Source organism: Ananas comosus, linkage group 2 (genome assembly GCF_001540865.1).
Source record: "Ananas comosus cultivar F153 linkage group 2, ASM154086v1, whole genome shotgun sequence".
Lineage (NCBI taxonomy): Eukaryota > Viridiplantae > Streptophyta > Magnoliopsida > Poales > Bromeliaceae > Ananas > Ananas comosus.
In genome coordinates, this window is record NC_033622.1 from 4,310,337 (window position 1) to 4,333,001 (window position 22,665).

The 22,665-nt window shown below is 40.0% G+C and overlaps 2 protein-coding genes across 2 annotated transcripts; one reads left to right on the forward strand and one right to left on the reverse strand.

The window, feature by feature from the left end:
• Positions 1,340 to 6,129, reverse strand: LOC109704543 (disease resistance protein RPM1-like). Its single transcript, XM_020225291.1, has 2 exons — positions 5,958 to 6,129; positions 1,340 to 4,449 (listed from the first exon to the last, which is right to left on the reverse strand). Exon 2 carries the CDS (start codon positions 4,425 to 4,427, stop codon positions 1,653 to 1,655), a length of 2,775 nt encoding a protein of 924 aa, XP_020080880.1. The 5' UTR covers positions 4,428 to 4,449; positions 5,958 to 6,129; the 3' UTR covers positions 1,340 to 1,652.
• On the forward strand, positions 6,095 to 7,255 carry LOC109723632 (beta-catenin-like protein 1). Its single transcript, XM_020252066.1, has 2 exons — positions 6,095 to 6,100; positions 6,932 to 7,255. The coding sequence occupies exons 1-2, from the start codon at positions 6,095 to 6,097 to the stop codon at positions 7,253 to 7,255; spliced, it is 330 nt and encodes a 109-aa protein (XP_020107655.1).

The window sequence follows — 22,665 nt, forward strand, 5'->3', positions numbered from 1 at the left end:
TATAAAAGTCTATTATTTGTAAGGAAAAAAAAAAAAAAAAACTTTGGGGAAAATTTTCAGAATCTCTATTAGTCATATAATTATGAATCAACCATAGTTATTCCAAACAGAGTATATGATATAATTGAGTATAATAATTGTGATAATTTAATTTTAAGTTAAGATTAACCCTCAATCATGTCCTAGAATAAAGTTATAATTAATTATTAAGTTAATCACTCCACATAATTACGAACAAATGCATTCTCCTCTTTTGATAGAAAAGCTTTTGAAGAAATCAGATTCGATACATATTCCAATTACCCTTTTTTTTTATTTCTTTTGGGTAAATATAAATAAAGTAGGATTAGCCCGATAATTTTATCTATATCTACATTAATCCATATTCAAATTCAATTCAATTAGTAGTAAATGAATCATATATTATATATTGTAATAATATAGACACTAGACGACACAATGGTTTATTAAAAATAATCAATATATTTTTTAAATCAATTCATGAGACAAAGGCTTTGATTTTCGTTTCAACAATTAAAATTAATTGAGAGACTAATTAAAATTAATTGGCCAATAAGTTGGTCATCATTATTTCAATATAATGGACCCCTCTGATTTGCTAAATATTATTTAATTGAGAGTTTAATTAATTCCCTCATCTGGCCGTATATCTTATATGTAATGAATGTGTCAAAGGTAGAGACTAATTAGAACTCACAGTCCAATTAGATTCTTAATTAAACTCTATTTATGTTTTAATAAAACTAAATCTCATCTTATATCCTAATTAAAGTAGAATTTGACTTTAATTTTAAATCAATTTGACTTTAATTTAAATAACTATAAATTTAAACCGAAATCTAACAATAGATTTTCTCACTAATCTGTTATAAACAACATTTGTGAAACTACCTCTTCTATTACTCTATTTCTTATTATATCAAGTCCTATTTATCTAGGATTAACTCAACCTAGTTAAGAACTGAAATTTGCTTTTATCCTTTTAGAATTATACCGAAGCTTAATTTTTCTTCAAAAATTTTTTTTAATCTTTCCAATAAGGGTAAAATATAGAAAACTCTATGTAAATACTTGTTTTTTTACTTCCTCCGCTGACTTTGAAAAATATATATATTTTATCTTCTCATAATTTCAAGTTAATGGATTTAAACGCCTTTCGATCGTCAGAATTCCGTCACTAGCTACTATTCCGTCCATTTCTTATAATTTATACTGAAGATACCCTAAAATTGTTAGAAATGCATAAAAAAATTTATTTTTTTCTTAACAAGTAAAGAAAATTTAGTCATCTTAGAAAATAAAAAAATATGGGTATTCATAAGGGAAGGATTTTTTTTTTTTTTTTTGTCAATAAATAAAGTTTTACGGGTACAAAGCATTCTCCAAATACATAATACTGTGGAGTAGCTGAAGGCACCAACTAATCTGATGCGTTCACTTTTACATACGTATACATTGAAAATAAAATAAAATAAAATATACATACAAGAGAATATCTGCATATATCGATCATCATTTTCAATTTTTCTCAAGCACGGATTATTTAGAAGATCTGAGGCGGAAAATATGAAAGCATCAAGCTCGGTCGGTGCTCTGCAAAAAGCGCACAAACTCACCTACATGATATGGAATCATTGAATCCTTTCTTTGACTAACTTGCCGTTTCCGTCTCGATCGAACCAAATAATAAAATTCGGGATGTGGCAAACCCTCGTGCGCCAATCGTTGTTGTGGTCGCCTTCTCCTCCTCCTAGAAGCAGCTCAACAAGTTCCTCTGCTGGATAGATAATGTATAAATACTGAAGGGTGGTAAGGTACTCGATACCGTGGGGCAGCTCCTTTAGCTCGGGGCAACGTACTAGCCGAAGCGTATTCAGGCTTGCCATTGCTCCTCTTTCTATTTCCACCTGGCTGGGCTTCGGGGCATCATATATTAAAAATTCCTTTAGCTTCGGGAATGATGTTGCTTGGAAGTGCAACTTGATTCCGTTATATGCCCCCCAAAGTTCAAGAAACATCAATGCGGGCAGCGCTTGCAGGTAAGGAAATGTATCTTCATCCAATTTTGCATATGTAAGTGTTAATCTGGTTAGGTTTATAAGAGACCCAAAGGACGTGGCAAGCTCAAGGAGTGAGGTTTTGTCTAATTCACCACGCAGATATAATCTTTGAATTCGTAGAGGTAGGCGCAGGATGCCCAACTGCTGTAATTCTTGCCCACGTACACTGCTGACATCTAAATAGTTAAGATGGTTCATCTTTGTGATACTATTCCACAAGTCTGCACAGTGATTGGTTCTAACGCCCTTTATTGAAAATGTCCGCAACTCTGTCAAAGCTTCTACATTCCGCACAATCTCCGTAGTTGCTTCAATATATTCTAAAGTCTGCAAGCCCTTCAAGCGCCATATTCCTGCGATTGCGTTGATGTTCTTACCCAAATTGCCGGGCAAAATTAGATGTCTCAACTTTTGAAGCTCTGTTATTTCCTTTGGCAGCTTTTCTATTGCACTTACACCTGTATCTAATATTTGCAGATTTCGTAGCTTCCCAATTGATCTTGGAAGCTCCTTAATTTTTGTTTCTCGCAAGCCTAGATAATGCAAGTTGAATAGGTTACATATCTCACTCGGTAGTTTCTCGATTAGTGCTCCTTGTAGTTCCAAGACACGTAAAAATGTTGATGATCTTAAGACCGACTTCAGTAAATCATAGCTCATGGAATTGTTGAAAACAAGTACTGAACGCAAATGAGATTTGTCTTCAGTACTATAATTAGATATATTGCTTAGGATTGACAAGCGGCGTGCTTTGGATCCCCGCAATATTGTCCGTGAATGCTCGTAAACTATGCAGAAACTTAACTCCTTTGACTCCGAAAGAGCGAGGACTCGAATGATGTCATGCATTCGACATTTTTGAACTCTACCAACTTCATCCCTACGTACCACTTGTAGTAGACAGCGATGAACAAGTTCGTTAAGGTAGTCCTCGGCCACTTCCTCCATCGTTATTCCTCTATTTTCTTCAATGAACCCTTCGGCCACCCAAAGCCTTATGAGCCTGCCACTTTCAATTTGATAATCTTCCGGAAAACTAGAACAATATAAGAAGCAATTTCGAAGGTAATGGGGAAGATTGTCCAAACTAAGTTTCAAAATGTTATGTACTTTTTTATGGTGTTCCAATACATTATTGGTTAGATACCACTCAAGATCTTTGTAAACCTTCTCCCATTCAGAACCGGTTTGTACTCGAAATGATAAGAGACGGGCTATAGATACGATAGCAAGGGGCAAGCCACCGCACCTCTCGACAATTTTTTTAGCACATTGTTCTAAAGGCGGTGAGCAAATCTTGTTTGCACTTTTCCAAAATGCGTTTTTACAAAAGAGATCCCACGAATGATCTGCCTCTAGTGGCTTTAGCTCAAACATGCGGTTTTCGTTTGCTAATAGAGCTACATTGCGAATCCTTGTTGTGAGAACTATTCTACTTTTGCAATTACTATTCAAAAGTGCATACTTTATCTTGCCCAGTACATCAGTACTCCAAACATCATCCAGAATGAGTACATACTTTTTACACTGCAAGTAAGTGCGGATAGTCTCAACCAAGCTTCTATAATCCATGGTATCAATGTTGTTAGGTGCTTCTCTTTTCTCACGATCTTCCCTACAGAACTCTTTTAAGATTTTTCTAAGCAAATCATCAGTCTCATAACTTTGAGATACAGCAACCCAGGCACAAGCATCAAAGGAAGCTTTGATGATATTGTACACATGAGTCACGAGAGTTGTCTTCCCTAGACCACCCATCCCCAACACTGAGATTATCATGGGCTGTCGTTGTTGCTCATCCTCATCTTTTAACCATCTGAGCAACAAGTCCCTGTACTCGTCAATACCCACGATATCATCCTCCTCGACAAAATGGGGTAATTCTGCGGGGCTCTTGCTACCGCTGGCAACTATTAGAGGTCTTGCTTCATTTTCCATCCTACTCATATCATATCGCTCTCTTCTTTCCTTTTTATTGTTTTGGAGCTTAATTTTGATTTTGTTAAGCCTCTTGCTAAGGCGACACCAAGTTGTTATATTTCTGCACCTCTTGACTATTTTAGGCAAGACCCCTCCTTGCTCTTCACCGAGCTTGCATGTGAACTCATCTATAATATCCTCAATGTTGAAAGCCAAGTCTCTTGTTTGTTTTATGAAGGTTTTTGTGATCTCATCCTTCTCTTTTAATCTTTCTGCGATCTGTAGGAAGGATAGCATGCTCTCATGCTCATGCTTAATGTCGCTTATATCCTCCGGTAGTTCTTTCATTGCTGATATCCGTGTTCGTAATAGTGATGTTGCTGATTTAGTTGCTTCACTAGCTAAGCTTACCACAGCCTCCGCCATAGGCACTTCCTCTGAATTGAGCCTAATATAAACAATCTTTTCAAATTACCATGTCTCTTCAAATGCACCACTAGCAAAAATGATTATTTTTTAACGCTCTTATGATTCAAGGCAATTTTCATAAAAAATATGTACTTTTCTCAACCGGAATAACTCTATAGTGCACTAAACAAACATTTGTTAGAATCCTCAGTTAAAAAAAAAGAAACACCATTAACAGTATTGTAGTACTTCTGGAAGAACAAAAAGCAATAACTTGTTTGAGATTCAATTTAACAAAATTTTGAGACGAAAGATTCATCATAACTAGTCATACTGAATTTGACCTCAATGTATATTTGTAGAGCAAGTTGTGAAAAAGTCCTTTAGAGGAGTATGAAATCAATAAAGAGTTGCAAAGTAAATCAATCTGCTGCTAACCAATGAGTAGATGGTATCGTATTAAGCATGATTGTAAATTATTTTACAATTAATAATTATAAATCGAGTTTCTTTTGAAGCCCTCTTGTTGTTCATAATTAAGTTAATATATATCAGGACGATAAGTCATTTGAGCAAGAAACTATTAGTGCTTTTTCAAATAGTTTTGTTTTGATAGAAATATAAGAACTTAAATTTTAGACTCCTGAAACTCCCGTATTTTAATATGTTAAATTTTATTGCCTCAAAATTCATACTGCCTATTATCAAACCTGAATCTAAAAGTTCTATTTCAACTTCTGTGATTTGTTTTGCAATTTGTAGAAGTTCTACATTACAAGTTTTGACGTATAACTATTTTTTTTTTTTTCTGAAATAATTGTTATCTTTGTTAGTTCAGCAGGAGTATTTCTTAAGTGAAATGACTTTGATACTTTTTTCTTTTTTTTTTTTTTTTTTTTTTTTTTTCTGATGATGAGGCATTAAACTAAATGTTGCATATCATTAAATATGATCTAGATTATTTGAATGGTTTACGACCTGAAATTTATTTTTTGTCGTTATCATTTACCTAGTGATCAAATGGTTTCAAAATTGATAATTTAACAAGTAAAACAAGACACTTTCTTCTTGTTTAACTGCAAAGAAATAAAACCCTCTCAACTATTCAGATCAAGCTCTATAACCAAGATTGTGAATTTAAGATTTTTTTTTAATTATATTTTTAGAAGGTTGCTAGATTTGACCTTTCATATTATATATATATATGCCAACTTGGCTGACCTGAAAATAAATTTTAAAACTCATAAAACTCTTTTTCTAGAAAGTTTATCTACATATGTATCTTTTAATTTAGCATCTTGCATGGTATTGATCATCGATTTAGATGCTCAATCATTAAAAATGAAGTGAAAGTATATATAATTAAGGCCAAATTATTCTATCTTAATTATTATCTTTCGTTATTTTGTTACCAAAGATCAAGTAAATCCAAACAATATATATGTTAACCAACAAAGACGCTTTGTGCTTTAAAGAACTAAGCCAGCTGATAGCAAAGAGAATAAACATTAATTAAAAAGAACAAGTAGAAGAAGATGCACAACTAACCACAGATCCAAAAGGGAGATATATATTGAAGAGGGAGCTGCTCCAAAATAATTAATCTGAAATTTAACTAGGAAAAATACTGCAACCAAAGAAGCTCTTGAAGCAGAAGATTTAGGGCTTGAGGAGTGAGGGATGATATGGACGTACAGTGCAGCAACCAAGAAGCATCTTTCCTCTTAACATCTCCCATCAGCACTTGAGTGCAGTGCAGTGGGCCATGATGAATTAATTGTAGGGAATCTTTTGATTATTTACCTTTTTCTACTTATCAAAGTTTTTAAATTTATTTTGAAATTGTCAAAATACTTTTTCGAAATTAAATCTTATTAGTAAACCGGAGCAAAAATGAAGATATTTGAAAAAATTATTTAAATCAGTAAGTATATTTTGATCCTCCAGAAAAAAATATATAAGATATTTTGAAGTTTTGAATAACATAATGGATATTATTTTGAAATTTTATACATAGGATGAAAACTTCAACTAGCCGTCTTGTGGCCCAACGTGTTACATGCTTCGTCGTACTGTATTCGAAAAATCTAAAGTATTTATGCTTCGGCATTCTGTGTTCAAAAGGTCTGAGAAATTTTTTTATTTTGTCATTTTGCATTGGAAAAGTTTTATTATGTTGTTAATTGTTATATAATTTTACCTTTTGTTCGAGGGTAAATTACACTTTCAGTCCTCAAATTTTAATTTATTATAATTTTTGGCTTAAATTATAGAATTATTTGCATACACGTCCCTGTAAATATAGTGAATTACGAAAATATCCCTGCAAAACGAAAACTCCATAAGTTGTCCCTGCAAAAGTCCTAAGTTATGCAGATATGTCCCTCCGGTTAACATCCGTTAGTGATCTGTTTATTTTTTAACAGTGGATTCGTAAAATGACCATTTTACCCTCACAAATATATCCCTCCAAAAGTTTTCCTCTTCCCTTTCTCTTTCTCTTCCTCTTCGAACCGCTGAAGAGGACGACTGCGGCAGCGGCGCGGGGTCGGGTTAGCCTGCGACGAAGAAGAGGGAAGAACGCCGGGGCACCGGGGCTCTACCCGGAGCTCGTCGCCCTCAATGCCGTCCCCTCCCTCGTCGGCCTCCTCGGCCACGACATCGCCGACATTGCCGTCGACGTAGTCTCCCTCCACACCGACGCCGACATCCTCGGCGACCACGACGACTCCGCGCACACCCTCGTCGCCGCCCTCGTCGACAACAACGCCCTCGAGCTTCTCATCCAGAACCTCGCCCGCCTTTCCGAGGCCGATCCCGACGAGGTTCTTCGCCCTCGCCGGTGACGAAGAAGAGGGAAGAGAAAGAGGAAGAAGGAAAAAGGAAGAAGAAGGGAGAAGAGGAAGAGGGAAGAAGAAAAGAAAGAGGGTTCGCCAAGAAAGAGGAAGAGGAGGAAGAGGAAGAAGGGTAAATACGTCAATTCATATTATAATTAATCATAGTTAAATATTTTAACCGTGGTTAACAAAAATTTTCTAACAGATCTAGACGGCAGGGACATATTTGCATAACTTAAGACTTTTGGAGGGACAACTTATGGAGTTTTTGTTTTGAAGGGATATTTCTGTAATTCATTATGTTTACAGGGACATGTATGCAAATAATCCTAAACTATACTACACATTACATTTTAGTCCTCGAACTTTAATTAGGTGTAATCCTTGGCGCGGTCGATAAGGCGTGTGTATATTTTGGTACTTGACTCGCTAAATTATTGGAATTAAGTTTCACGGCCTATTTTTTTTAATAATATGGATAGATTATTAATATCAAATTAATGCAGCATTTTAAATATTGTTGGATCATCAAATATGATATTGTTACAATTCAAAAAGTTCGAAGATTAAAATGTGACATGCTTTATAGCCCGAACCAAAATTATAGGTAATTAAAATATGAGGACAAAAGTGTCAGTGGCCTCTAGTTCGAGTGAAAAATTATAGTAAACAAAATTTTGAGGACGAAAGTATCAGACGCATCATAGTTTGAGGATGGAAAGTGTAATTTACCAAATTTGTTTTTTTATAAAATTTTTTTATTAAATAGAATTGTAAAATATTTTAATTTGCAAATTATACTGAAATGCTAAATTTTGTAGATTTGATGGTGGTAAAATATAGTATTTTACATATATATCTATACTATATATAAAAGCACGTATATTCAAATTTGGGTCTGTCGACAGACCCATTTTTCGGCGGAAAAATTAGCGCTCATTTTTCTCTTTCCGTACGAAAAATTTTAAATATAAGAATAAAAATAGAAATAGAAACAGTTAAGTTCTCTATAACAGATTACTGATGTTGCAAAATCCCTAAAATATAAATTTTCTATTAATTTCAAAAGTAAATTTTCTATAAACAGATTACGGGTGTGAAAATCCTATAAAAGAATTTCCTATTTTATTTTAAATATCTTTTTAGATATTATCTATTTAATTTCAAAATATATTTTCTTTTAAGAACGGATTTTATTTTCTATTTAATTTCAAAATTTATTTCCTAACAGATTTTATTTTCTATTTAATTTCAAAAGTAATTTGCATTAGAGATTATTATTAATTATTTATCATTTAAAGCATATCTTTCTTATAAGCGGTTTATTATTTTAAATTTTTTAGATACATATTTAGCAATCATATAAAATATGGCCTAAAATTAAAAATAATTTAAAATTATAACTTTTCTAATAATTATTACGTGTATTTGCACGTACATTTACTAGTATATATATATATATTATAATATATATAATATATATATATATAGGGTCAGGCTACTATACTATTATAAAGTACGATCGCCCTCGTACTCATAAGTTGTTTTCGATGATAGAGCTTCCGAATCGACGATCCATACCGTTAAACGTTATTTATAGCATTTTAGACTTCTAGAAATCAAATTTCATAATTTTTCGATATCATTTACCTTACAATCAAGAGGTCACGAATTTGACAATTTTTAACGGCCGTTATGGAATACTTGCTAGTTTAACGGTATAAAAAAATCGGAATTTGTTGAATTTTTGATAGAAAATTCTAGTCACTACAAAGATAAAGATCACTAACTCCGATCTTGAATTGAAGAATCCGATCATCCATTTTTAAGACGTCGTTCGATTTTGACCGTTCATTTTATGCCCGTTTGATGGATTTTATTATGATTTCGAAAATTTACGAAATTTATTTTCTAGAAGTTTCAAATACTCTAGATCATATTTAACTGAGTGGATCGTCGATTCGGAAGCTCTATCATTGAAAACAATTTATGAGTAGTAAGGTTCCAATACTCATAATAGTATAGTAGCCATGGCCTATATATATATATATATATAGAGTCCGGCTACTATACTATTGATAGTACCAAGCCTTTGGTACTATAGAGTTTTCTACCGTTAGATCTACCCTATGATCATTTCCACCCGTTAGATTATACTATTAAACCAACCACCCACTCAACCCTAGGGGACCACTATCATCCTAACCGCACATCCTTTCATCCAATGGCCAAAAACTCAATAGTACCAAGGGCTTGGTACTATTGATAGTATAGGAGCATAATTCTATATATATATATATATATATATAAAATACATAATTACTCAACCCGACTTACAGGCAAAAATTAGGGGATAACTAAAACCACCCCTGTGTGACCCGAGCATCTTCAATTATTAAAGGCAAAGGCGACACAAGTCATCAATAAGTAGGGCTGGCAAATGAGCGAGCCGGCTCGTGTTCGACTCGCGTTCGACTCGATATTTGGTTCGCTCGAGCTCGACTCGAAATTAAATGAGCCGAGCTTAAACAAGAAAAAAGGCTCGAAATTCATTTCAAGCCGAGCTTGAGTATTACTTGGCTCGTTTGAATTAGGCTTGAATTTTGAGTATAGAGGATCTGGTGCTTTAGATTTTTGTCACGCCCCGGGGTCTCTTTGTAGTTAAAAATACAGCGGAATTTTTTTTTTTGAAAACCTGACCTCCAGGGTATGCCAGATCCGCCACAAATACAGAGAGTCCACTGTTCACAAGGACAGATCTTCCCTGTATTTGCACGGCGTCGCGCAAGTACAAGATGTCCAAACAGAGTACAACCAGGATACAACCACAATACTTGAATAGACAAAACTCAACATTCATTCACCATTCACCAGATATTTACTATTCAGTGTTTAAACATAAAAACTACGAGAAAACTCTTTTGAAAGCTGTTTATCTTTAAAACATGCTACCACGAGAGGTCGAAAATTATTTTTCATTTCGTAAAATTCACAATTCCTTTTATTACATTCATGAAAATTCACATTTTCAAATGTAATAAAAATACTGAACCATATAAACTATCTAAGTTATATCAACAGAATAATAAGGGTAGAAACTAAACCGAATAACCTGGGTCGTAAGTTCTATCGACCGCTACAAACGTATCTCACGTCACGTCTCAACTTTCACCGCCCGCGATACTTGAAAAATGGTGGGGGAGGTGAGAACATATAAACATGTCTCCCCTCCCAGTGGGTACCGCAAGCCGAAGAAGGCGAGGAGTACTCACCAGATCAGGAAGAGCTAAACAACAGTACAGATTAGTGGAAATACAGTAGCAATAATAATGAACGAAAGAGATATATATATACAAATGAAAGTACAACTACCGCTACTGTAATGAACAACTGAATATATACATGCAACAAAACTATAGTAGCAAGACAATGTAAAGAAAGAAGTGAAGGTATACAAGCAACAACCGCTACTATAGCTATATGCGTCAACCAGACGATAAGTCCAAATATACCCAATCTAGAAACTGCCCTATTGGTCCGTAGACCTCAGGCCTGTGCCACAACTGCTCAACCTATACGTGATCCTCGCATAGAACACCCGGATGCGAAAGGTATCTGACCCTCGCATAAAGCACCCGGGTCCGAAAGCATATAACCCTCGCATAAAGCACCCGGGTTCACGGGTTGGCACTCCCAACCTCTTTTCCGGAAAAGAACACTCTCTTGCGGTGGCCAAACCGCTGGTGTTCGTGAAATGCGTACAAGCAGTGGCGATCAATGCTGAATGCTCAATAGTAAGCCGTCGGCAACCAGCCGACAATCCTGCCCCTCAGGGCACACCGACCAATAGGTCATCGAACTGTAAGAAACACAAGTACCGACCGCTCAGGTCAACTAGGATGGAACCACTCAACATCCTCTCAAACATATGCAAGTACTGGCTACTCAAGGTCAACTAACTATATACTTAATCCGACCAATAGGTCATACAATGTCACATCATGTATCACTAAAATTCAGAACTACCGTCAGCCACTGGCCGACAATCCAACCCCTCAAGGTACACCGACCTCAACGGTCATCGATAACAGAAGTCAAGGAACCGACACGAGATACAATGACCGACCAATCAGGTCACAAAAACAGATACAATGCACTAAGCGACTAGGTCACCATCTCACAGATAGTCACGAAACCGCTCTACTCTAGACATGATACAGGATATGTAGAACAGACAAGTAGAGCAACAAGAAAACAGGGTATCACATACAGATAAACTACTCTACTCCTACACATGATACTAAGCATGGAAACATCTGAGTAGAGTATAACCAAACAACGTAGGTGCTAGGCTCAATATATAGTATAAGCATGGATAATAATAAAGGAGCAAGGGTAAGAAACCATCACCGAGCGTCCACCACTGTATTGACGTCGGATCGAAGTACCCACCTGTAAGGATGTCGCGTCTGTCTCCTGACTGTGAAAGAACATCAACCGGACCTAAGGAAGGTCCACTGGGTTAGTGTCTAACCCACAAATAATCAACACTGAAATCACAACCCCACAACCAAACCCACGGAGATCGGTTTCCCAAAATAGACTACCGTAACTCGCCGGAAGTCCCGAAACCGCACCGGGACTCCGTCGGGACCCACGAACTATCCCGGAACTCACCAACTCATAATATGAGTCGCCCACTGCCACTAAACACTAATATCCAATGGAACTTGGCAGCAAACACAAGGCATCGCATCGAAATGATTATCGTCGGCTAATCGTTCCGATCCGGGTTCCCGAGAGTGTCAATTTCGACACTGGAACCCACCGTCGCTCACCCGTCATTTCTGAACTCTCGAAGTGACGCGAGTGACCAGCCAACAAGGCTCAGCGACTACACAATAGCTCATGAAGCACCGTCGAAATAATTCCGAACCGAACCCGCGTTCCAGCGGATTTCGCCGAGAAACGCCTCGGAAATTAATATTTGATTTACGAAATGGCCAAGGCCTTGGAAAATCAGTCCAGAGGTTACCCACTATCCACAAATGCTGTCAACAGCAGCCACGATGAGCCAAAATGCATAAAAGCCCTTCTATTTTCCTAGAATCGCATTATTTCATGCGATTTCGGCGTTTTATGGTCCGTCAACCCAAGCCAGAAGTCAATCAGCCAAGATGAGACTCCCGCTGACAGGTCTCGGCGTGCCGAAGGCCGTGCTCACCTTTCGGAGCACTTTCGGCCACTGTAGCACGCGCACGAGCGACATGAAATTCAGCAAAATAGTGCGCACATCGCTTAAATCACGTCGAATACACAAACCAGGGCATATATGACCCTAACGGAGGTGAGCACGATGTTCAGCACGAACCCAGGATCATCGTGCTCACTTTCCCATTTATCGGAGTGCCCTCGGATTGCCGAAAAGGCGATCGGAACCCCAGAACAGTGCACAGGAATTTAAATGCAGCCTAACCTGAGCAGTAGAGCTAGGATTGGTCGCCGGCGGCTGGACGGCGGGCGCTCCGGCCGGGGAAGGGTGCGGCCAGTCGGTGGGGTCGAAGGCAACTGCTAGTCGGTGACGGGAGGCGGCCGGTGGTGCGACGGCGTAGATCAAGCCCGCGCTTGCTCTCGGGTTGTACAAGTCCCCGACGGCAGTGCGGCGGCCGGAGGAGCACGGGACGTCGACGATCCGTCGCCGGAGGTCGAGGGGAAGCTGGTGCACCCGTCGTTGGGCAGCGCCGGTGCTTGGAAGCCGAGGGGACTCGACCACGGCCCGCACGGGTCTAGGCGGCCGCAGGATGGAGGAGCGGCGGCCGGCGGTCCACGGAGATGGCCGGGATGGCGAGCGTCGGTGAGCGGGAGGTCCCCGGAGTCTGGGGGAAGGCAGGGAGGCTGATCCATGGCGGCGGCGGCACGAGAGGACAAAGAGGACCCAGCCTCGGCCGCATAGGTTCTGGACGGCCGCAGGGGCTCGAGCGGCGGCCGGCGACGCTCCAGGACGACGGGATGGCCAGCAGAGGGGTGCCGGAGGTCATCGGATGGCAGCGCGACCGATCAAAGGCAGGAGCAGCGCGCGGGGACCAGGGTGATCCCAGCTCGGCCTACTATAGATCCTGCCGGCAGCAGCTCAACCTATCAGCGCCGGCGGCGGCCGGGGATGGCGGCGGCCGGCGGGAACGACGCTGGAGATGGATCTCGGCAAAGGGAAGATGGTTGCATAGGTTTAGGTGCCTTCCCGAGCTTGGTGGCTAAGGAGGGTGGAAGGAAAAGTGGGGGGGAGGGGGGGGAACAAAGTAGGCCTTTCTCCGGCGGCCGGAAGAGCTCACTGGCGGCCGGGGTGCACGCAGGGAGGAACAAGGAGGTGGAGGAAGCTGCTCGGGGCGCAGCTAAGGCATTGGATCGGCTAGGGTTAGGGTTTCCTGTTTGGAACCCTAATACCTAAACTTATATAGAGTGAATAAGTATAGAAAGGTCCCCCAAGTCTTTCTATTTTCAGTCCAGTCCTTTACCACGGGTGTAATATGCGCGTAAGCACCTCGACGTTCAAAATTACGTGAAACGGTACATAAAATATAAGCACTTTCGTGATTTTCACCGTTTTGCCGATTTCGATCCCTCTGCGAACAATTTGCGTTTCCCGAAGATCCGTGCGTCGAATTTCTGAACGGATCACGCCAGCGCATTCAGCATGACTGGGGCATTGAATCTACAATTTTGTTTCGTTCTATTTGTTCTCCGATTCACGACGAAATCATCCCTCTTTGTTTCCACCACATAACCGCCTATATTAATATATGTGAAATCAATCAAACCCCTTTTTCTCGACAACCGAGCATCAGAACCCAATTCCGTCAGTGCCATTGGGTTCAGAATAGTCGAGCCGTTCGAAACGAGCTATTGGAGTCCTATGTTCGGAGTCCAATACACACCAGAACCCTTCTCTACTCACTAGCTCATTCGAAAAGCCAGAGTTACTATTCACTTTAAGTCATCGGTCCTGGTCGCGTAACTTCTCCATTCTGGCTCATTTTCTCCTGAAACTTGACGAGTACTTATGTAATTAAATTACACACAGAAACATCGTCAACAGAGAGTTTAGCTGCACTGTCAAAATTTCAGTCCTTATAATTTTTTGATTCTTAGATCAACCCCTTTAATCATTTCTTATCTTCGGATTAATACTATTATTACCTTGTAGGGACTACCTTGTAGGGACTACTCAATCTCTATATTTTCGATAGCATAGTAATTCTACACTATATATATATATATATGTAAGGACTGAGATTTTTACAGTGCTACTAAACTCTCTGTTGATGCTGTTTATGTGTGTAATTTAACTATATAAGCACTCGTCAAGTTTCAGGAGAAAATGAGCTAAAACGGAGAAGTTACGCGATTATTAGTTTTCACTTAAGTGAATAGTAACTCCGGTTTTTCGGTGAAGCCACGGAGTAGAGTTGGCTTTCTACGCGTATCGGACTCCGTTCATAGCGATCCAATAGCTCGTTTCGACCGGTTTTTGAGTTTGACGCACGAATTTCGAGAAAATCCAAAAATACATATTTTATATGTATTTATGCGTTATTTTCTTCTGTTGGAAAGAAAGATTGGATTGTGTCGTGAATCCGTGGTCGATCGAGGTGAAACGAAATCGCAGCTTTGTTGTCTCCGTCGTGCTGAACGCGATGGCGCTGTCGGATCGAAAATCCGACGGACGGATCTCCGGGAATTACGAGATGTTCGCTGAGGGGGTCAAAGTGGCAAAACGGATAAATCGCGAAGAGACCCTATATTTTATGTGCCGAATTGCGTGAGATCGGACATGGAGGTGCGTATGTGTAAAATACGCGCGCTGTGAGGGACTTGGCTGAGAATATTATCCCTGGGAGGACTATCTTGCAAATGTACATATGTAAATAGTAGTTGCACTAGGGTTTCATGAGGAAACCCTAGCTTTTGGCCTTCTCCTTAGCCGAACCGAACCCTAGCCGCCACACCTGCATTCCTGCCCAACCGTGCGCGCGCCCTGACCGCCGGCATGCCCCTCCGGCCACCGGAAAACCCTTCCGCACTACCCTCTCCCTCCCTCTCGGCCAACCACTCCACCACATTGTGGTTGGGGTCTTTAGGAGTCATATAAGTTTGAGCGCCACCTTCCTCTGGCCGAGGTCGACCACCGGCGTTTCCCTCCGCCGACCCCGACCATGCCCGTGGGCCGCCGGTGCCGCCCCTGCTCTCTGCGGCCACCCTCGGTCAGCCCAGACCGAGCACGGGTGGGCTCGAGGCTAGTGCGCCGCCGCCACTCCAGATCGGCCGCGCCGTCATCCCTCAGCCTCCGGCGACCTCCCGCTCGCCGCCCCGTCACTCCAGCCACCGCTGGCCGCCGCGTGGGCTCTCTGCGGCCGCCCAGACCGAGTGCGGGTCGAGCCGGGGCTAGCTCTGCCTCCGCGCGCCACCGCCATTCCCCGCCGGCCGAGTCGCCCTTCCTCCACCTCCGGCGACGTGCCGCCGTCGCCCCGACCCTCCTCCAGTCGCCGCCGTGGCCGCTGCTGCCCTAGGAGCCGAGGTGAACCCGCACGGGCTCGGGTTGTTCCAGCGTTGCCATCGCCGCCTTCCGCCGCCGGCCAGCGTGAGCGCCGGCTCCGCCTGGCCGGCCGCACCCATCCACCGCCGGCTAACCCGCCGCCGGAGCTCCCTGTCAACCGTGGTGAGCCCATGCTCTCCTCGGGTTGTACAACTAGGGCATCGATGCCCGCCGTCGTCGCCGCCTCCCGTCGCCGCCTCCCGTCGCCTGTTGACGCGAGCCCCGGCCTCCTCTGACCTGGAGCACCTTCCCCTCGCCGGCCTGTCCGCCGTCCGGCCGCCGCCGGCCACCTCGAGCCCTGCCTAGCTCCGGTAAGCTTGTATTGCAATTATTGTGCACTGTTTGGGGTTGTGTATACTGTTCCGGCGACCCGAGGCTGTTCCGATGCCTCTGGATGTGAGCACGGTGATCCTCAGTCAGTGCTGATCACAGTGCTCACCTCTATTAGGGTCAGCGAGCCCCTGGTTAGCGAGATAAGCATGTTTTTCATGCTGTGCGCGCTGTTCGCAGACTTTCGCGTCACTCCCGCGCTCTCTACATTGGCCAGTGGTGCTCGGAAAGGTGAGCACGACCTCCGACACGCCGAGACCTGTTAGCGGGAGTCACGTCTTGGCTGTTTGACTTCTGGTTTGTGTTAACGAACTATAAAAGCGCCGAAATCGCATGAAATAATGCGATTTTGGGTAGTTGGGAGGGCTTTTATGCATCTTGGTTCGTCGTGGCTACTGTTGGCAGCATGGATGAGCTGTGGGTGACCTCTGGACTGATTGTCCAAGGCCCCGGACCTTTGCGAAGATCGAAAATATATTTCCGGTGCGTTTGTCGGCAAAATCCGCCGACGGAACGCGGTTTTGGTTCGGAATTATTCCGACGATGTTTCGTGAGCTATTGTGTAGTCGCTGAGCCTTGTTGGTTGGTCACTCACATCATTTCGAGAGTTCAGAAATGACGGGTGAGCGACGGTGGGTTCTGGTGTCGAAATAGACACTTCCGGAAACCCGGATCGGAACGATTATCCGACGATAATCGTTTTGGAGTGAGTTAAGGTCTCTGCTGCCAAGTCACACGTAAATTTGTATTTAGGGGCAGCGGGTGACTCGTGGTACGAGTCGGTGCCTTCCGGGATAGTCCGTGGGTCCCGGCAGAGTCTCGGTGCGATTACGGGATTTTCGACGTATTACGACGATCGGTTTGGGAAACCGATTCTTGTGGGTTTATTTATGGGGTTATATTTTTAGGGTTTCTTAGTTGTGGGTTAGACACTAACCCAGTGGACCCTCCTTAGGTCCGGTTGACGTTCTTTTGCAGTCAGGAAACAGGCGTGACAGTTGTACAGGTGGGTACTTCGATCCGACGTGGTACAGTGGTGCACGCTTGGTGATGGTTTCTTACCCTTGCTCTTTTGTTATTATCCATGCTTATATTATATGTTGAGCTTTGCACCTCTATTGTTTACATTACACCCACGTTGTTTGATTATACTCTACTCAGATGTTTCCATACTTAGTATCATGTGTAGGAGTATAGTCTATCTGTATGTGATACCATGTTTCCTTGTTGCTCTACTTAGCTATTCTGCATAACCTGTTTCATATTTATAGTAGAGCGATTCCGTAATTATCTGTGAGATTAGCGATCTAGTCGGTCGATTCTAGTATTCAGTATTTGTGACTTATTCGGTGAGTTCCTCGACCTTTGTTGTCTGATGACCGTTGAGGTCGGTATACCCTGAGGGGTGGGATTGTCGGTTAGTTGCCGACGGATGATTATACTTTACTCATATCCTATACTTGTGACATGATTGGTCGAGTTTCATATCCTATACTTGTGACATGATTGGTCGAGTTTCATATCTTATACTTGTGACGTGATTGGTCGAGTTTCATATCCTATACTTGTGACATGATTGGTCGAGTTTCATATCCTATACTTGTGACGTGATTGGTCGTGTTTCATATCCTATACTTGTGACATGATTGGTCGAGTTTCATATCCTGTACTTGTGACGTGATTGGTCGAGTTTCATATCCTAGTTGATTTGAGTGGTCAGTCATTGTGGTTCATTGAGCAGTATTTGCATATGTTTGAGAGGATGTCGATGTTGTCCCAGCCTAGTTGACCTGAGTGGTCGGTTCTTGTGCTTCTTTACAGTTGACGACCTATGCGGTCGATGGGCCCTGGGGGGCAGGATTGTCGGCTGGTTGCCGACGGTTGATCATTGAGCATATTGCATTGATCGCCCGATACTCGTCGCATTTCACGAACACTGGCGGTCTGATCCACCGCAAGGAGTGTTCTTTTCCGGAAAAGTGGTTGAATGGTGACAACCCGTGAGCCCTAGAGAGGTTATATGCACTGGAGAGTAGTAGTGGCACTGGCTTGAGGTCTGCGGTGCTGACCAAGAGAGCATTGGTTTCAGATTTGGTACTTTTGGGCTTCTTGACCGGTTGACGCATATGTCTATAGTAGCAGTAGTTGCATGCATACTTACAGTTCTTACTTTATAGTTGTCTTGCTGCTATAGTAGATATTCATGTATACTTTCGGTTCCAGTTACAGTAGCGGTAGCCGTTATTCAGTCTAGTTCTTACTTTCTGTCAGTTTATTGCTACTGTATGTAGTATATCTACTAAGTACCTTATACATCTCTTTCGTTTACTATTGTTCCTACTGTATTTCCACTGACCCGTGTTGTTGTATAGCTCTTCCTGATCCGGTGAGTACTCCTCGCCTTCTTCGGCTTGCGGTACCCACTGGGAGGGGAGACATGTTTACATGTTCTCACCTCCCCCACCATTTTTTAGGTATCGCAGGCGATGTGTATTGGGACGAGATGCGAGATACGTACGTAGCGGTCGATAGATATTCCGACCCAGGTTGTTCTGTTTAGTTTCTACCCTTACTATTCTGTTGACATAGTTTAGATAGTTTACCTGGTTCAGTATTTTTATTACATTTGAATATGTGGATTTTCATGAATGTAATAAAAGGATTTTTGGATTTTGTAAAATAAAAGGTTTTCTACCCCTCGCGTTTATAAAATAAAAGTTCATGTGTAGGGAACAGATTTCAAAAGATTTTCTGTGGATTTTGTATCTTAGTATCAAAAACCTGTTTATGTGGTTGAAAATATTTAACTGATAGATGTGGATTTATATCTAAATATTACTGTATTAATGTGAACCCGTGGTGAATGGTGTATGAATGTAATTCTGTTGGTCATTTGTATGATCATTTGGTTGTGTTGTATAATGTTTGAACTCTTGTACTTGTGCGGACGCCGTACAAATACAGGGGAGACTCTTTCCGTGTGAACAGTGGATTTTGTGTATTTGTGCGGATCTGCATACTCTGGGTCAGGTTTTCAAAAAAAAAAAAAATTCAGACGCTTTTCCGCTATCTTTTAATACTCTACTCAGATGTTTTCCATACTTAGTATCATGTGTAGGAGTATAGTGTATCTGGTATCTGATACCACTTTAATCTGTCACGCCCCGGGGTCCCTTATAGTTAAAAGGAGCGGAAAAGCGTCTGAAATTTTTTTTTTGAAAATCTGACCCTTAGTGGCCCAATGCCAGATCCGCCACAAATACACAAAATCCACTGTTCACACGGACAGAGTCTCCCCTGTATTTGTACGGCGTCGCACAAGTACAAGAGTTCAAACATTATACAACCACAACCAAATGATCATACAAATGACCAACAGATATATATTCATACACCATTCACCACAGATTCACAAATATACATTCGCTATTTAAATATAAATCCACATCTATCAGTTAAAATATTTTCAACCACAGAAACAGGTTTTGAAATACTAAGATACAAAATCCACAGAAAATCTTTTGAAAACTGTTCCCTACACAGGAACTTTTATCTTTTCAAAACACTACTTAAAAAATATATAAATATAATATATTTTAATTATATATAGGCTGAGTGGATAATCTGAGTTTAGTTAAAATTGGACCAATGTTGTTGACCCATAAAAATAAACCCAATAGACAAATTAAAAAGCAAAATTTCACTAAACTTATACATTTTTCCTTTCTTTCTTTCTTTCACAGAGCTTTAAATTTTCAATATCAATATGTTTCTCTCTTTCTCTTTTTCTGTCTCTCACCCTAAGTGGCGAAGCCGGAAACTCTCCAAATTACCAAGTAACAATATGTGTCCGCCGTTGCCTACCTTGTTATTAATTGTATGCTTGAGAAATATACAGACTATTTTTAAATTAAAAAATTAAATATTCGTATAAAATTTTAATTTTAGTTATATATGATTGAATAATTTAATCCAATATTTATCAATATAATTTATTTATTTTTTATTGTATAAATAAAAATGAATAATATGGAGATTGAAGGCGAAAGAAAAAATATGTGAGGCGGAAAAGATTAGATATTCAATTCATAAATTATTTTTTTTATATTATAATACTATATTTTATATAATTATTTTGTACTTTGAACTATTATAGACATATTTTTATATCAAATTATAGATAATGTTCTATACAAATTAAACTATTGATCGTATGATGTTGAGAATTTCAAGCAGCTCGTTTAGGGCTCGAGCTCGCTCGACTCGAAATTAGGCTCGCTCGAGCTCGGCTCGAATTAATTTCAATTCAAGCTTGAGCTTAAATTTAGGCTCGAAATTAATTTCAAGCCGAATTTGAGCCGAGGTAAGCTTGCTCGACCTCGGCTCGTTTCATCCCTATCAATGAGAAAACAGTAGCAAAAGGACCAATCATCAAAAGCAAACAAAAAGCAAACAGTAGCAAAAGGACCAATCATCAAAAGCATTACAGTTCTCACCAATAATGGAAACTTTACAGCTCAAGATTCTCTCCAAAATCACAAGATCACCCCAGGCATCACCGAAAACATCTACACTCTTCTATCAACTCTATGTTAAGTAGTTTTTGTAGATGCTTGTTGTATAATTAAGACTCCGTATGAATCTAATTTTTTATCGAGATCTAATATTAATTGGATTATTGTATTATTTTGTTTGATTATATTTTGTTCTGAAACACTTTTTGAAGATTGTAATTAGTAAAATCATATCTTAGAATTCCTCTGCTTAATTGATCGGGAAAAAAATTATCTTTTTTGTTTATATGTTCAAAGTTAATGTGTAATAATGATTATCCTATCTTGAAAATTTACTTATCGTCTTGAAAATTTATTATGACTACTGTTTATAACTGTGACGCCCCGACTTCCCATGGGGTCACCCATCCTAGGACTACTCCCGTCCTAGCACGCTTAACTCTCTTAGCCTTTTGGGCCATGCTACCATCCAAAATGTTTAAGTCGGGTTAAAAATTTTAGCCTTATTATATCTTATATATAAGATTATTCGGGGTCTCACAATCTCACCCCCTCCTTTAAGACCTAACGTCTCTGTCAGGCTGCGACGTGAGACTCATCTCGCTAACCTCCCAGGCTCTGCCGAGACTCATTTCACACTTTCGGCTGTTAATTTGCTCTGATACCAACTGTGACGTCCTAACTTTCCAGGGAGTCACCCATCCTAGAACTATTTTCGTCCTAGCACGCTTAACTCTCTTAGCCTCTTGGGCCACGCTACCATCCAAAATATTTAAGCCGGGTTAAGAGTTTTAGTTCTATTATATTTTATATATAAGACTATTCAGGGTCTCATAATGTTCACTAATGTTAGATGGATAAAATTTAAATGTTGTAATGCATCAAATTGTATTAAATTCTGATTTTCAGCTATCTCAATTATAAAATCATTTTGTTCTTCTTCGTCTGAAGAATTTTCATCATTATAAGTGTCTATACTTATAATAGAATATATGGATTCTGTATCAGATATATACTCATATACTGCTAATAGATTTTCTTGGGTTTCTTCTACTACTAATGCATTTCTATCTCTTTTATTCATTCTTTTTGGACATGTGTTCGCAAAATGTTCTGTACTTCCACCAGTAAAGCAATGGAGTTTATTCTTGTATGTCCTATCCCCCCTAAATTTGTGAACATGTTTATCTTTGTTTAAATAAGTTTTTTAGCACGGAGACTTCCGTGCTTCTAGGTTATTTTTCTTGTTGCGACTTTCGAATCGTCGATCGGCTCCGTTAAACTTGATCTAGAGTATTTGAAGTATCTAGAAAATAAATTATGTGATTTTTCGATATTATTGCCTAGTGAACGAAGGGGCTTAAAATCAACGGCTGAAAATAAAAATCTTACAAAACGTGATAATATGATATTAAAATTTTAGATCAAAGATATTGATTTTATTTTATATAGTATAAAGAATTTTCTATCAAAATTTCACGTGATTTGTATATTTCTATACCGTTAAACTTGCATATAGCTCACTACGGCCATTAAAATTAGTTAATTTTGAGTCCTTTTGATCACTAGGCAAATGATATCGAAAAATCATAAAATTTATTTTCTAGGTACTTCAAATACTCTAAATCAAGTTTAACGGAGCCGATCGACGATACGAAAGTTGAAACATTAAAAATGATCTGAAAGCACGGAAGGGTCCGTGCTTTCAGAAGCATAGTAGCCTCGCACGGATTTTCTTGAATTTATGTTGTTGTTTAGGATAGTATCGTTGGGATGACTGAGAAGGTAGTTTATCATATTGTTGTGGAGTGTAAATTACGTCTTTGCAAAAAGTGTCTTTGCAAAAAGAATACTCATTTAGTTGTTTCTGTATTTGGATATTTGCATATTTTTCTTGTAATATATATGGTCATTATAAATTGAATTCTTTGACCTATAGACCATAAAGTATTAGGATTAAGTTTATGTACGTCCATATTTTCCCG

Bases quoted from the DNA above. Each gene is read 5' to 3' on its own strand.
- LOC109704543 (XM_020225291.1), bottom strand. From the start codon at position 4,427: ATGGCGGAGGCTGTGGTAAGCTTAGCTAGTGAAGCAACTAAATCAGCA.